This window comes from Hemitrygon akajei, chromosome 15 (genome assembly GCF_048418815.1).
Source record: "Hemitrygon akajei chromosome 15, sHemAka1.3, whole genome shotgun sequence".
Taxonomy (NCBI): Eukaryota; Metazoa; Chordata; class Chondrichthyes; order Myliobatiformes; family Dasyatidae; genus Hemitrygon; species Hemitrygon akajei.
Genome location: NC_133138.1, coordinates 7,084,396 through 7,099,414, shown reverse-complemented (window position 1 = coordinate 7,099,414; position 15,019 = coordinate 7,084,396). Strand labels below are relative to the sequence as shown.

General features: G+C 46.6%; 1 protein-coding gene across 2 annotated transcripts in view; it reads left to right on the top strand.

The window, feature by feature from the left end:
* anxa6 (annexin A6) overlaps positions 1-12,648 on the top strand; it is a 114,374-nt gene extending 101,726 nt beyond the window's left edge. For both annotated transcript variants that reach the window (XM_073067115.1, XM_073067116.1), the window contains 4 exons: positions 3,439-3,534; positions 4,710-4,768; positions 8,317-8,439; positions 11,606-12,648. In XM_073067115.1, the coding sequence (XP_072923216.1) occupies positions 3,439-3,534; positions 4,710-4,768; positions 8,317-8,439; positions 11,606-11,665 (338 nt within the window). In that variant the 3' untranslated portion in view covers positions 11,666-12,648. The remainder of the gene's footprint in view (positions 1-3,438; positions 3,535-4,709; positions 4,769-8,316; positions 8,440-11,605) is intronic.
* The last annotated feature ends 2,371 nt before the right edge of the window (positions 12,649-15,019 follow it).

Genomic DNA, 15,019 nt, shown 5'->3' with positions numbered 1-15,019 from the left:
AAATCCCTTTGCTCCTCTGATTTTTGAATGTTCTCCCTGTTTAGAAAATAGTCTATGCCTTTAATCCTTGTGCACACACTTCCCTATACTATATACCATCTACAAGTCTTTAATCCTTGTGCACACACTTCCCTATACTATATACCATCTATAAGTCTTTAATCCTTGTGCACACACTTCCCTATACTATATACCATCTACAAGTCTTTAATCCTTGTGCACACACTTCCCTATACTATATACCATCTACAAGTCTTTAATCCTTGTGCACACACTTCCCTATACTATATACCATCTACAAGTCTTTAATCCTTGTGCACACACTTCCCTATACTATATACCATCTACAAGTCTTTAATCCTTGTGCACACACTTCCCTATACTATATACCATCTATAAGTTTTTTCCCATTACCCCAATCCATCTGTGAACTTCTGCAGACTCCCTGCTTTCTCAACTCTATCTACCCCTCCACTTATCTTTGTATCATCTACCAACTTGGCCACAAAACCATCAATTCCATCATTCAAGTCATTGGCATATAATGTAAAAAGAATTGGTCCTAAGACAGACACCTGTGGAACACCACTAGTCACTGGCAGCCAATCGAGAAAGGCTCCCTTTATTCCCACTCTTTGCCTCCTGCCAATCAGCCACCGCTTTACCCATGCTGGAATCTTTCCTGTAATACCATGGGCTCGTAGCTTGTTAAACAGCCTCATGTGTGGCACCTTGTCAAAGGCCTTCTGAAAATCCAAGTACACAACATCAACCAATTCTCCTTTGTCTATCCCGCTTGTTATTCCCTCAAAGAATTCCAACAGATTTGTCAGCAAGCTTTTTTCTTGAGGAAACCATGTTGACCTGGAAAAATAAAAGTGGCCTAGGTCTTCATGTATATTAAAGGCAGAGATTGATAGATTCTTAATTAGTCAGGGCATGAAAGAATACAGGGAGAAGGCAGGAGATTGGGGCTGAGAGGAAAATTGGATCAACCATAATGAAATGGTGGAGCAGACTTGATGGGCCAAATGGCCTAATTCTGCTCCTATATCTTATGGTCTAAAATATCTCTTCAGTTTGACCACCATTTCTTCATCCTCCATTGCCACTGTTCCAGAGTCATTTTCCAGCAGTCCAATGTCTGCTCTCGCCCGTTTATATATTTTTCCAACAGTCACTGTAAAAGTATGCCCTTTACATGAATCGAATGCTCCACTCCCTGCATAATCGTGTGTCTAAGAGCCTCTTAAACGTGTTTATCATTTCCGCTTCTGCCATCAGTGCTGGCAGACCACTCCAAGCACACACCTCTCCCCCGTGTAAAAAAAATCTTTCAACTTTCCCCACTCACTCTAAATACTCGTCTTCCGGTACACGACATTTTTATCCCAGAGTAAAGATTCTGACTGCCTACTCCATCTTTGCCTCTTATAATTGATGAGCTCCACCACTCCAGAGAAAACAACCCCCTTCTCGCTTTTTCTGTTTCCCCATTCTGCTTCTCCTCTCACCTCTTCTCTTCTCCTCACCTACCTATCGCCTCCCCCCTCTGTGCTCCTCCTCCTTCCCTTTCTCCCGTGGTCCTCTCTCCTCTCCTATCAAATTCCTTCTTCTCCAGCCTTTCACTTCTTCCACCTCTCACCTCCTAACTTCTTACTTCATCTCCCCTTCCTCACACTCCTATCTTCCCTCGCACCAGCACTCACCTGTCACTTTCCAGCTTGCCCTCCTCCCCCTCCCCACAACCTTTTTATTCTGGCATCTTCCACCTTCCTTTTCAGTCCTGAGGAAGGGTCTCGGCCCGAAATGTCGGCTGTTTATTTCTCTCCATAGAGGCTGCCTGACCTGCTGAGTTCCTCCAGCATTTTGTGTGTGTGGCTCACATTTATCCAACCTCTCCTTTATAGGTAACGCTCTCTAATCCAGGCAGCATCCTGGAGAATCTCTTCTGTGTCCTCACCCTGTCTGAACATAACGTGCTGATATTGCAGAAATCACACACGGTTCCCACACTTTACAACAATCGCAAAGTTATTACGAACCTCACAAAGCCTTGTGAAAAGCACTTTCTGGTTTTTGAGGTGAAGCTGCACACCCAGGTGTGAGTATGTTGATGTGCATCTTTGCTGAGGAGAAGTTGCACATTCATTTACGTAACAAATAGACAGACACTTCAATGTCCAAGGCTGTTTATTTATTCATTGAGATAGATAGATAGATAGATACTTTATTCATCCCCATGGGGAAATTCAACTTTTTTTCCAATGTCCCATACACTTGTTGTAGCAAAACTAATTACATACAATAATTAACTCAGTAAAAAATATGATATGCATCTAAATCACTATCTCAAAAAGCATTAATAATAGCTTTTAAAAAGTTCTTAAGTCCTGGCGGTAGAATTGTAAAGCCTAATGGCATTGGGGAGTATTGACCTCTTCATCCTGTCTGAGGAGCATTGCATCGATAGTAACCTGTCGCTGAAACTGCTTCTCTGTCTCTGGATGGTGCTATGTAGAGGATGCTCAGAGTTTTCCATAATTGACCGTAGCCTACTCAGCACCCTTCGCTCAGCGAACAACAACGTGGAACAGCCCTTCCAACCCTTCAAGCTGTGTTGCCCGGCGACCCACCTACTTAACCCTAGCCTCATCACGGGACAACTTACAATGACCAATTAACCTAACCAGTACTTCTCGGGACAATGGGAGGAAACCCACGTGGTCAAGGTGAGAGCGTACAACCTCCCTACTGGCAGCAGCGGGAATTGAACCCAGGCCACTGGTACTATAAAGCGTTGTGCTACCCACTACACTACCGTGCCGCAGCCCTGTGGATGGAAGTGTGTGGGACATGGGGCAGAACTATGCTGTTAAGCATAGTGGTTAGCGCAGCGACCCAGGTTCAGTTCCCGCTGCTGTCTGTATGTTCTCCCTGAGTCTGATTGGGTTTCCTCTGGGTGCTCCAGTTTTCTCCCACAGTCCCAAGGCGTACCGATTATTAGGTTAATTGGTCACATGGGTGTATTGTACATGGCAGGCTCGTTAGGCTGGTGAGGTCTGTTACCGTGTTGGATCTCTGAATATATAATAAAAAATATATTATTATAGACAATAGGTGCAGGAGTAGGCCATTCGGCCCTTCTAACCAGCACCGCCATTCACTGTGATCATGGCTGATCATCCACAATCAGTACCCCGTTCCTGCCTTCTCCCCATATCCCTTGACTCCGCTATCTTTAAGAGCTCTATCTATCTCTTACTTGAAAGCATCCAGAGAATTGGCCTCCACTGCCTTCTGAGGCAGAGCATTCCACGGATCCACAACTCTCTGGGTGAAAAAGTTTTTCCATTATCCAGCTGCAACATAACTTTCTGACTCTCTCACTCACTGACCCGCGCTGACTGACAATTCACAGGCTTGGCCTCCTTTCAGTATTTCAGGATTACATTAAACTGACCAACAGGGACATCGAGCAGGCCATCAAGACCGAGATGTCGGGAGACCTAATGTACGGGCTGATTGCAGTCGGTGAGTCTTTGCGAACGACATCGTGTTGGGCTGAAAGGCTGCTGGAAACCTGGCATAAAAACCAAAATCGCGGCACAGTTAGCATACCGCGATACAGCGCCGGTGACCCAGGGTCAACCCTGCCGCTACTTGGATGGAGCTTGTACGTTCTCCCTGTGACGGTGTGGGTTTCCTCCACATGCTCTGGTTTCCTCCCACATTCCAAAGACAGTTGGGTTAGTAGATTCAAACACGAGGAAATCTGCAGATGCTGGAAATTCAAACAACAACACACACAAAATGCTGGTGGAACACAGCAGGCCAGGCAGCATCTATAGTGAGAAGCAGTGTCGACGTTTCAGGCCGAGACCTGACGAAGGGTCTTGGCCCGAAACGTCAACAGTGCTTCTCACTATAGATGCTGCCTGGCCTGCTGTGTTCCACCAGCATTTTGTGTGTGTTGGGTTAGTAGATTAATTGGTTACCTCATGATTTTGCATCTGTTTGTCTACCCGTACTGCACTTTCTCTGTAACTGTAACTCTTCATTCTGCATTCTGTTACTGTTTTATCTTGTTCTACCCCAGTGCACTGTGCAGTGATCAGTACATGTGACAATGAACCAATTTCAATTCCGTTTCATTCATTCGTTATCTGCCATGTTGTTTGAGGTGGACAGTCGTGGTCTTTCCATGACAATGATTGTTCTTGCCAGATTTTTCTATAAAAGTGGCTTACCGTTGCCTTCTTCTGGGCAGCGTCTTTAGACCACGGTGAGCCAAGCCATTATCAGTACTGTCCAGAGATTGTCTGCCTGGCGTCAGTGGTCGCATAACCAGGGCTTGTGATCTGTACCAGCTGCTCAAACGACCATCCACCACCTGCTCCCGTGGCGTCACGTGACCCTGATCGAGTGGCGGGGGGCTAAGCAGGGACTTACACCTTTCTCACTGGTGATCCTGCAGGCTAGCGGAGGGAAGGAGCAGCTTACACCTCCTTTGGCGGAGATGTAGTTCTGCCCCGCAGTCCATAACTCTGTTTGAAAGGTATCACTAAACCTGATTCTACCACCTGGTTGTAATTAAATTCCACAAGGTAAATTCAGATTTTACTTGCTAACAGTGCAGTGTTGGGGATCTCTAGATGATAAAGGTACAATTATGATGCGCCTGAAGTTTTCCCTTCTCTCTCTTCTAGTGCGTTCCATCAAAAACAAACCGTCGTTCTTTGCAGAGAGGTTATACAAGTCCATGAAGGTAAAGTACACTATCTCTGTATATAAGCTATCTTATGTACTTATCTTACTGTGTTTTTTTTTGTGCTGCATCGGATTCAGAGTAACAATTATTTTGTTCTCCCTTACACTCGTGTGCTGGAAATGGCATTAAACAACTTGAATCTAGAATCTGCCTCCTTTGCCGCTCGGGGGGCTCGTTCCAGGCACCCACCACCCTGGAGCTGTAATGAAATTGTCTACAACAGGTGGTCAAAACTGCCCAAGGCAACACCGGCACCAGCCGACCCACCATCATGGACATCGATACAGAAAGGTGCTGGAAAAGGGCCAGTAACATCATGAAGGATCCCACCCACCCTGCTCGTGGACTGTTTGTCCCACTCCCATCGGGGAGGAGGCTACGTAGCATCCACACCAGGACCACCAGACTCAAAAACAGTGACTTTCCCCAAGTAGTGAGGCTGATCGACACCTCCACCCACTAACCCACCCCTCCGCACCCCCAACCACCTCTACTTTATCATTTCCTGTCAGTCACTGATGCACCATCAATAACTCTCTGAGACGTGAGGCGAGATATAGGCTTTTATTGGCTGGAAGAAAGAACAAGCAGCAATTGACCACCACACTACATCCTGGAGACTGAGGCCGGGGCGGAGTCCCCAATGGCCTTTATACCGGGGTCAGTGGGAGGAGCCACGGTCAGTGGGAGGAGCCACAGGAGCAGTCAGCGGGGGGGCGTGTCCAGACAGGTATATGTAGTTCACCTCAGTCACCTTCTGTACAGACATTCCTGTGCCCAGCGTCACTTTATGGACATACTATCAATCTATGTAGAGAAGCTATCACAAGGCTCCTCCTTAACGGTAGCAACGAGAAGAGGGCGTGTCCTGCCTGCGTGCTGAGGCTGTTTATTGATGGATGCCGTCTTTTTGAGGCATCACCTTTTGAAGATGTCCTGGATTCTGGGGAGGCTCGTGCCCATGACGGAGCTGGCAGTGTTTACAACTTTCAGCAGCTTTTACTGATCCTGGGCAGTGCCTCCCCTCCCCTGACAGGAAAACAACCTCTCCCTCAATGTCGGAGCTGATTGTGGACTGCAGGGGGAATGGAGGCGGGCTAATGGATCTGGGGTTGAGAGGGTAAACAGCTTCAAGTTCCTTGGCATCCACATCACTGAGGATCTCACGTGGTCTGTACATACCGGCTGTGTGGTGAAAAAGGCCTCTTTCACCTCAGACAGTTGAGGAAGTTTGGTGTGGGCTCCAAAATCCCAAGAACTTTCTACAGGGGCACATTTGAGAGCATCCTGACTGGCTGCATCACTGCCTGGTATGGGAACTATACCTCCCTCAATTGCAGGATTCTGCAGAGTGTGGTGCGGACAGCCCAGCTCATCTGTAGATGTGAACTTCCCACTATTCAGGACATTTACAAAGAAAGGTGTGTAAAAAGGGCCCAAAGGATCACTGGGGACCTGAATCACCCCAACCACAAACTGCTCCATCTTCTACCGTCCAAGAAACTGTACCACAGCGTAAAAGCCAGGACCAACAGGCTCTGGGACAGCTTCTTCCACCAGGCCATCAGACTGATTAATTCATGCTGATACAACTGTATGTTATTTTGGTATACATACTATTTATTATAAATTGCTATAAAATGTACATTGCACATTTAGATGGAGATGTAATGTAAAGATTTTAACTCATGTATATGAAGGGTGTAAGTAATAAAGTCAATTCAATTCAGTTCATCCCAGTTCTCTTCATGCTACATCTGTAGAAATTTGTGAGAGTCTTTGAGAGAATCTCAGATTTGTATTTGTGACATTTACATGCTTTGATAATAAATTTACTTCAATTTTGACAGCTGTCTTTCTGGTGAAGGAGCATTCACAGTGTTGCTGGGGAGTATTGCAGGATTTAGGCCCAGTGACAGGGAAGAGGATAGATTGCGATGATCAGAACGGTCTGCAGTGCTGGGAGATGCCTGCAGATGGCGGTGTTTGACAGTGAGCACGACAGCACAGGACCAGGCACTTCAGCCCACGATGTTGTACTGAACCATTAAAGCTTAGGACATCTAATGCCTTCTGCCCACGTATGGTCCATGTCCCCCATTCTTTGCACGTTCATACATCCATCAAAGAGACCCTTAAACACCTCTATCGTTAAACACCGTTTTCTCCACCACCAAAGTTCAAAGCAAATTTATTAGCTAAGTATATATATGTCAACATATACAACCCTGAGATTCATTTTCTTGTGGACGTAGTTACTAATAAAATAGTGTTTATAACGGAAGACTCCGACTCCAGGTGTGTCCATATCTGCTGGTCCTTTTTAACCCATTACGGGATACGTAACAGGTATGCCCACAAGAAAATGAATCTCAGGGTTGTATATGTTATGGTATATATTGATTCTGTTATGGTTATTATTCTCTAAGTTAATTGGGTATTGTGGTAATTATAGAATAATAACCATAACAGAATCAATGAAAGATTGCCCAACTAGGGCGTTCAGCCAGAGTGCAGAAGACAACGACCTGTTCAAATACAAAAAGAAAGCACTAATAATAATAAATAAATATGCAATAAATATGAAGGACATGAGATGAAGAGTCCTTGAAAGTGAGTTCATTGGTTGTGGGAAAAGTTCAGTGATGGGGAGAGTGAAATTGAGTGATGTTATCCCCTCTGGTTCAAGGGCCTGGTGGTTGAGGGGTAATAACTGTTGCTGAACCTGTGCTGTGAGTCCTGATGCTCCTGTACCTTCTTCCTGATGGCAAAAGTGAGAAGAGAGAATGTCCTGGGGGTGAGATTTGCTGATGATGGATGCTGCTTTCCTGTGACAGTGCTTTGTGTAGGTTTACTCAGTGGTGGGAAGGGCTGTACCTGTGATGGACTGGTCCACAACCACTACTTTTTGTAGGATTTCCCATTCAAGGGCATTGGTGTTTCTGTACTAGGCTGTGATGCAACCGGTCAATACCCCAGACATTGTATTCCACTCTCTGTGGAAACAGAGACCAATTTTTTCCCCACACACAGAATGCTGGAGGAACTCAGCAAGTCAGGCAGCATCTATGGAGAGGAATAAACAGTCGACGTTTCAGGCCGAGACCTTTTGTCAGGACTGGAAAGGAAGGGAGAATATACCAGAATAAGAAGGTGAGGGCAGGGGAAGGAGTACAGGCTAGAGGGTGATGGGTGAAGCCAGGAGAGTGGGAAAGGAGAGAGGTGTGAAGTAAGAAGCTGGGAGGTGATAGGTGGGAAAGGAAAAAGGACTGAAGAGGAAGGAATTTGATAGGAGAGGAGAGTGGATGGACTATGGGAGAATGGGAATTGTAATACTTCAGAGATGAAGCTTTCTAAAGCGGTAACATAACTCATTGCCTTGTCTAGTAAAGGCAAGCGTGTCATACACTGCCTTTGTCCCATTGGTAGAAGTGGTGGTTGTTATAGGAGTGATGTGGGAGTGGATGTTTGGATGCAGATGTGATAAATAAAAGAATTTGAATCTGAATTCTGACTTTGACCTTCCCCTGGTGTGTCTTTTCCAGGGAGCTGGGACGGATGACAGGACTCTGATCAGGATCATGATTTCCAGAAGTGAGATCGACTTGGTGAACATCCGCCAGGAATTCAAGAAGACCTACGATGCCTCACTGTACTCCTTCATCGAGGCAAGTCTCACAACTTTAACATCTTCCTAAACACACGAGATTCTGCTGATGCTGGAAATCTTAACCAATGCACACAAAATGTGGAACTGAGCACTTGTGCAAATGTTATTTTTTTGTGACTGTGTGTGATGTAGTAACTACTGTGTGTGATTATGCGTATTGTATTTAGTACCCTGTCCCTGGAGGAAAGCTGTTTTGTTTAGCTCTAAACATGTGTATGCCTAAACGTTAATTCTGGCCCAACAAGCCATGTCACCTTGTACCCACCTTTTTAACCCTAGCCTGATGACAGGACCAATTAACCTTCGAATTGCCTTTGGACTGTGGGAGGAAATCCGCACCTTCGTGGGAAGGTTGTACAAACTCCTTACTGACAGCACCGGAGTTGAACTCCCAGCTCCAATGTCGTGCTAATCACTGTCCTACCGTGCTGACCAATTTGAATTTGTGGTCACAAAATGAGAAGATTCTTGTAAAGTCTAATCTGGTTCGTTAAGGGCGTAGGGCAGGGACCCCTTGGTTAACGGTAGGTGTCTGTGGCATGAAAATGATTGGGAACCCCTAGCGTAGAGCAGAGAAACTTCAGCCACACCTGTATTTCTCTCATAAACAAGGGAAAATCTGCAGATGCTGGAAGTCCAAGCAACACACACAAAATGCTGGAGGAACTCAGCAGGCCAGGCAGCATCTATGGGGGGAGAAAAAAGTACAGTCGACGTTTCGGGTTGAGACCCTTCGGCGGGATCGGATTAACCCTAACCTGATCATGGGACATTTACAATGATCAAGTAACCTACCCGTACATTGTTGGACTGTAGAGGGAAAACAGGATGACCCAGAGAAAACCCTTGGAGGGAAGACCTACAGAGACTCCTTACGGGAATTGAACTCTGAACTCTGGAACGCCTGAGCCGTAATAACATTGCACTAACCTCTACGTTACCATGACGCCCAGTGAGCTAGTCCTTCCTGCCCATATTTGGCCCATTACCCTCTAAACGTCCCCTATCCATCTTCTTATCTCAATGACGGCACCCACAAAGTTCTGGAGGAGCTCCGCAGGTCCGATAGCGTCTACGGAAATGGATTAACAGTCGATGTTTCAGGCTGAGACCCTTCATCGGGACTGGGTAGGAAGGGGGGACAAAGTCAGAATAAGAAGGTTGTGGGAGGGGAAGGACTACCAGCTGGCAGGTGTTAGGTGAAGCTCGGTGAGTGGGGAACCATAAAACATAGGACCAGAATTAGGCCATTCAGCCCATCAGGTCTGCTCCGCCATTCCATCATGGCTGATTTATTACCCCTCTCAACCACATTCTCCTGCCATCTCCATAACCTTTGACACCCTGATTAATCATGAACCTATCAACCTCCACTTTAAATATACCCAGTGACTCGGCCTCCACAGCCGTCTGTGGCAATGAATTCCAGATTCACCACCCTCTGGCTAGAGAAATTCCTCCACATCTCTGTTCTAAAGGGACACATATAAACTCATGCACCTCCATCAAGTCTCCCCTCATGCTCTGTCGCTCCAAAGGTGGTCCTAGTTGGAGCATTCCAGAGGGAGCTGGATTGGGAATGTTGGCCAGAAGAAACCTCAGTCTGATCAAGGACAGGGGAAGGAGACAAGCCAGTTGTCTTTGTTTCCCTCCCCCCATTTTGTGGACTTTTTGTTCTTGGATAATCTCATCAGAGCAACTGAATGTGGACACGGGAAGCTTCAGATAATGATCAGCTAAACGTGTAGCCATTCGCAAAACAAGAAGCCATTTGTTATGTAAAGGGAATGGACTCTGAACTGACTCCTGACTCTGGGACAATCTTATCAGAGCAATAAACCTGAGACCATTCTCAGAGGAGTAGCTCGTGTTATGTAAAATGCCAGACCTGCAATCGGTAATCTTGTTAGACTCTGGGTCGCCTCATTTAACTGGTTTGGACCAGGCAGAGTGTAAAGACACAAACACACAAGGCTGGGGTGGGCAGAACCATGAAACAATGTTGGCTGTAGCCCTCTACAATGACCAGTAAGAAGGTGACCCAGGTAGGTCAGGTGACCTTGAGCCAATGGGGTGGAGATCCAATGGTTCTATTGATGAGGAGCTCCAAATACACAAGGGCAATAACTCTCCAGCAGCCAGAGACCAGCCATCGCGGATAAGGAGGGCCCCACGGACACGTGGAGATCGGGACCACGAGGAACGCCTGGCCAGTGTAGACTCCTTTCCCGGGTAATATCCTTTCCTCTCCATTGACCGTTCATGCAGTGTCAGGGGTTCTAGTAGGGAGCACACAGGTAGATATGAGTGTGAACCCACGTGCTTTTAGTTGAAACATAAAAGTTACTTGTTGGTAACTACAGATTCTCTGTGCCTCACTGATCATTACTACAAGGGGTGATTCTTGTAACAGGAAGATCTCAAGGAAAGAAGGTGGTGGTTTATGGACCAGTTAGGGAACTCTATGAATGAGCCACTGTTTGTAAAACGGGTGTTACGGTAGCAGTTGGTGAAACCCTGTTACAGTGCCAGCTCTACCATCAGGGTTCAATTCCCGCTGCTGTCTATAAGGAGTTTGTACATTGTCCCTGTGACTGCGTGGGTTTCCTCCAGGTGCTCCGGTTTCCGCCCACATTCCATGGATGCCCGGGTCAGGATTAGGAAGTTGTTGCTGGACACTTGGGGGCTGCCCATAACACACCCTCGGACTGTGTTGGGTACTGACGCAAGCAATGCCCTTCCCTGCCTGTTTTAACATTTCGACGTACATGTGGCAAATAAACCGAAGCAATTTTCTTCTCTGGAGAGGGAGCAGAAGAGGTTTAGCAGGAAGATGCCTGGATTAAAGATTAAATTTGATTTTATTAGTCACGTGTGGAATCATTGAAACCGGCAGTGGAATGCATTGTCCTTGTCAATGACCAACACAGTCTGAGGATGTGCTGGGGCAGCCCGCAAGTGACGCGTGGTTAGGGATGGTGAGTCGTGAACGTGTTATGTAGGTGACTCTTGCAAAATCCTCTGTGGTTTGATTTGACGCAAACAATGCATTTCACTGTAGGTTTCAACATGTGTGTCAAATAGAGCTAATCTTTCATCTTTGAAGGCATCAATCTCATCTGCATGGTGTGTTAAATAAATGCCCTTTTTGTGTTCGTTCCTAGAGTGATACGTCGGGGGAATACAGTAGCGTTCTTCTAGCGTTGTGTGGTGGAGAGGACTAGAAATGGTGCTTCCATCCTGTCGTGTTGGTGATGTCCTTGGCCGCAGGCAGGATGTCAGTACAGGAGCATCGTGGGACGAAATGCCAACGTTTCCAATCCACCCCTTCCCGACCCCACAACCTATCCCCGCGGCAGGAGCCTGGGTTGGGGTCTTGCTGACCCCACGTGTGTCACTGTGCATATGATTCTGCTCTCTTTGTTCCCAAAGCACCCAAATCCCCACTGGGACTCTGCCAGGAGGTCAGAACTCTCTGATCCGGCCCCAGTCCAGGAGTCGTCGAACCGCAGGATCTGTGGATCGACCCCCCTTCGGATCTGTGATCTGGCTCCTGCCATTGGTGGCCTGCAGTTCCTGACCTTTGACCACTGCTTTTCATTGGTGGATTTTACCCTGTTCCTTCATCCCGTGTCCCATCAGAAGACCGGACCCAGCCTTGCCCTCTCCATGGGATCCCTGTTCTCCAACCGTCTGGGGTCATATTCTGCACCCTACCCCTGTGAAGACAACGTGCTTCTCTCTCAGTCTTACATCCATTCCCCTCACCCTCGTTCAGAATCCCACACACTACCTCCTCAAAGTCCCCAACCCTTGGTGCCTCTGGTTCTGATGTCCCAGTACTTCATTGAAAGGAAAAGCTCTGTGAGTTAACTATCGGAGGTGATGGAAGATGAGGAAGGAGTGGGAAAGGTAGGTGAAATGGAGGAGTGAGATTCTGCAGCCACCTTTTTAGGAAATCCATCCATTTGGACTGGGTATCCCTTCTTGTCCCCGCCCCCAAACCTGGAGTTCTGAATGCCTCTCTGCCTCTGGGATGACATCACCACTGATACCCCCACCCAATCTTGCTGGTGCCCCCCCCAGCCGATTTCCCCATGGCTGTCTTCTGCACGCAATCTATGTTCCTCCTAGTGCTCCTTGAGCTTGCAAATCTGCCTGAGTTGTTTTATAAGATGGAAGAAGCCAATAAACATGTAAAGATCCACCTTGACTTTGCCTTCTATTTCTCTAAGAGGTCAAGAAGTAAAACCTTTTTCAAATGAGGGGACACAGTGGTCTATCTGTGTTAGCTATCAATCTCTCTGTCTTTCTGATCATCTGTCTATATGAGCTATATATCTGTCTGTCTGTCTGTCTATCCATCTACCTGTCTGTCAATCCTGCCTGTCCATTCAGTCTGCTTGTCCAATCTATCAACCTGTCTTAACTGTATATTCTAACTACCTACCCTACCTACTCTCTGTCTATCTGACCTACCCTACCCCACCTACCCACCTACTCCACCCACACATGCCCTACCTATCTACCTACCCTGCTTACCTTCCTTCACTACTTTCCCTACTTTACCTACCTAGGATGGAATTCTCCCTGCCATTTGAGAAGGAGAAGCTAAAGTCAGATGTATCAGTATTACAGTGGAGTAACGGGAATTATCGAGGCATGAAAGAGAAGCTGGACAAAGTTGATTGGAAGGCTCACTAGCAGGGATGATGGCAAGGCAACAATGGCTGGAGTTTCTGGAGCAATTTGGAAGGTGCAGAATAGATACATCCCGAAGAAGAAGAAATATTCTAAATACCGGGTGATGCAACCATGGCTGACAAGAGAAGTCAAAGCCAGCATAAAAGCCAAACAGAAGGCATATAACAGAACAAATATTACATAGAAGAAACATAGAAACTTAGAAAACCTACAACACAATACAGGCCCTTCAGCCCACAAAGTTGTGCCAAACATGTCCCTATCTTAGAACTACCTAGGCTTTACCCTTAGCCCTCTATTTTTCTAAGCTCCATGTATCCATCCAGGAGTCTCTGAAAAGACCCTATCGTATCCGCCTCCACCACCGTCACCGGCAGCCCATTCCACGCAGTCACCACTCTGCGTAAAAAAAAAACACAAAAAAAAAACTTACCCCTGACATCCTCTCTGTACCTACTTCCAAGCACCTTAAAACTGTGCCCTCTCGCGCCAGCCATTTCAACCCTGTGAAAAAGCCTCTGACTATCCACACAATCAATGCCTCTCATCATCTTATACACCTCTATCAGGTCACCTCTCATCCTCTGTTGCTCCAAGGAGAAAAGGCTGAGTTCACTCAACCTATTCTCATAAGGCTTGCTCCCCAATCCAGGCAACATCCTTGTAAACACGAGGAAATCTGCAGATGCTGGAAATTCAAGCAACATACACAAAATGCTGGTGGAACACAGCAGGCCAGGCAGCATCTATAGGGAGAAGCACTGTCGATGTTTCGGGCCGAGACCCTTCGCATTAGGTAAGGGTCTCGGCCCGAAACATCGACAGTGCTTCTCCCTATAGATGCTGCCTGGCCTGCTGTGTTCCACCAGCATTTTGTGTGTGTTGCTTGAACATCCTAGTAAATCTTTGCACTCTTTCTATGGTTTCCACATCCTTCCTGTAGTGAGGTGACCAGGACTGAGCACAGTACTTCAAGTGGGGTTTGACCAGGGTTCTATATAGCTGAAACATTACCTCTCGGCTCTTAATCTCAAAGCCACTATTGATGAAGGCCAATACACCGTATGCCTTCTTAACCACAGAGTCAACCTGCGCAGCTGCTTTGAGTGTCCTATGGACTCGGGGCCCCAAGATCCCTCTGATCCTCCACACTGTCAAGAGTCTTACCATTAATACTATATTCTGCCATCATATTTGACCTACCAAAATGAACCACTTCACACTTATCTGGGTTGAACTCCATCTGCCACTTCTCAGCCCAGTTTTGCATCCCATCAATGTTCTGCTGTAACCTCTGACAGCCCTCCACACTATCCACAACACCTCCAACCTTTGTGTCATCAGCAAAGTTACTGACCTATCCCTCCACTCAGTGGGAAGTTAAACCAGAAGACACTAAAACCCATAAGGGCATGGGGGGGGGGGGTTAAAGATGGAATACAAAGGTAAGCTTGTTATCATTATCAAAGAGGGTATATAAAGGGTGAAAGAGAGGCAAGAATAGATATCAGACCACTGGAAAATGATGTTGGAGAGGTAGGAATGGGGGACAAGGAAATGGCAGATGAACTGAATCAGTCTTCACTGTGGAAGACACGAGCAGTCACCCAGAATTTCAAGAGTGTCAGGGAGCAGAAGTGAGTGCAGTTGCTATTACAAGGGAGAAAATGGTTGGGAAACTGAAAAGTCTTGAAGGTAGGTAGATGGACTACACCCCAGTTCTAAAAGAGGCAGCTAGAAGAGACTGTGGAGGCATTATTGGTGATCTTTCAAGAATCACTAGTTTCTAGAATGATTCCAGAGGACTGGAAAAATTGCAAATACCAATCCACTCTTCAAGAAGGAAAAGAGGCAGAAGAAAGGAAACTATAGAC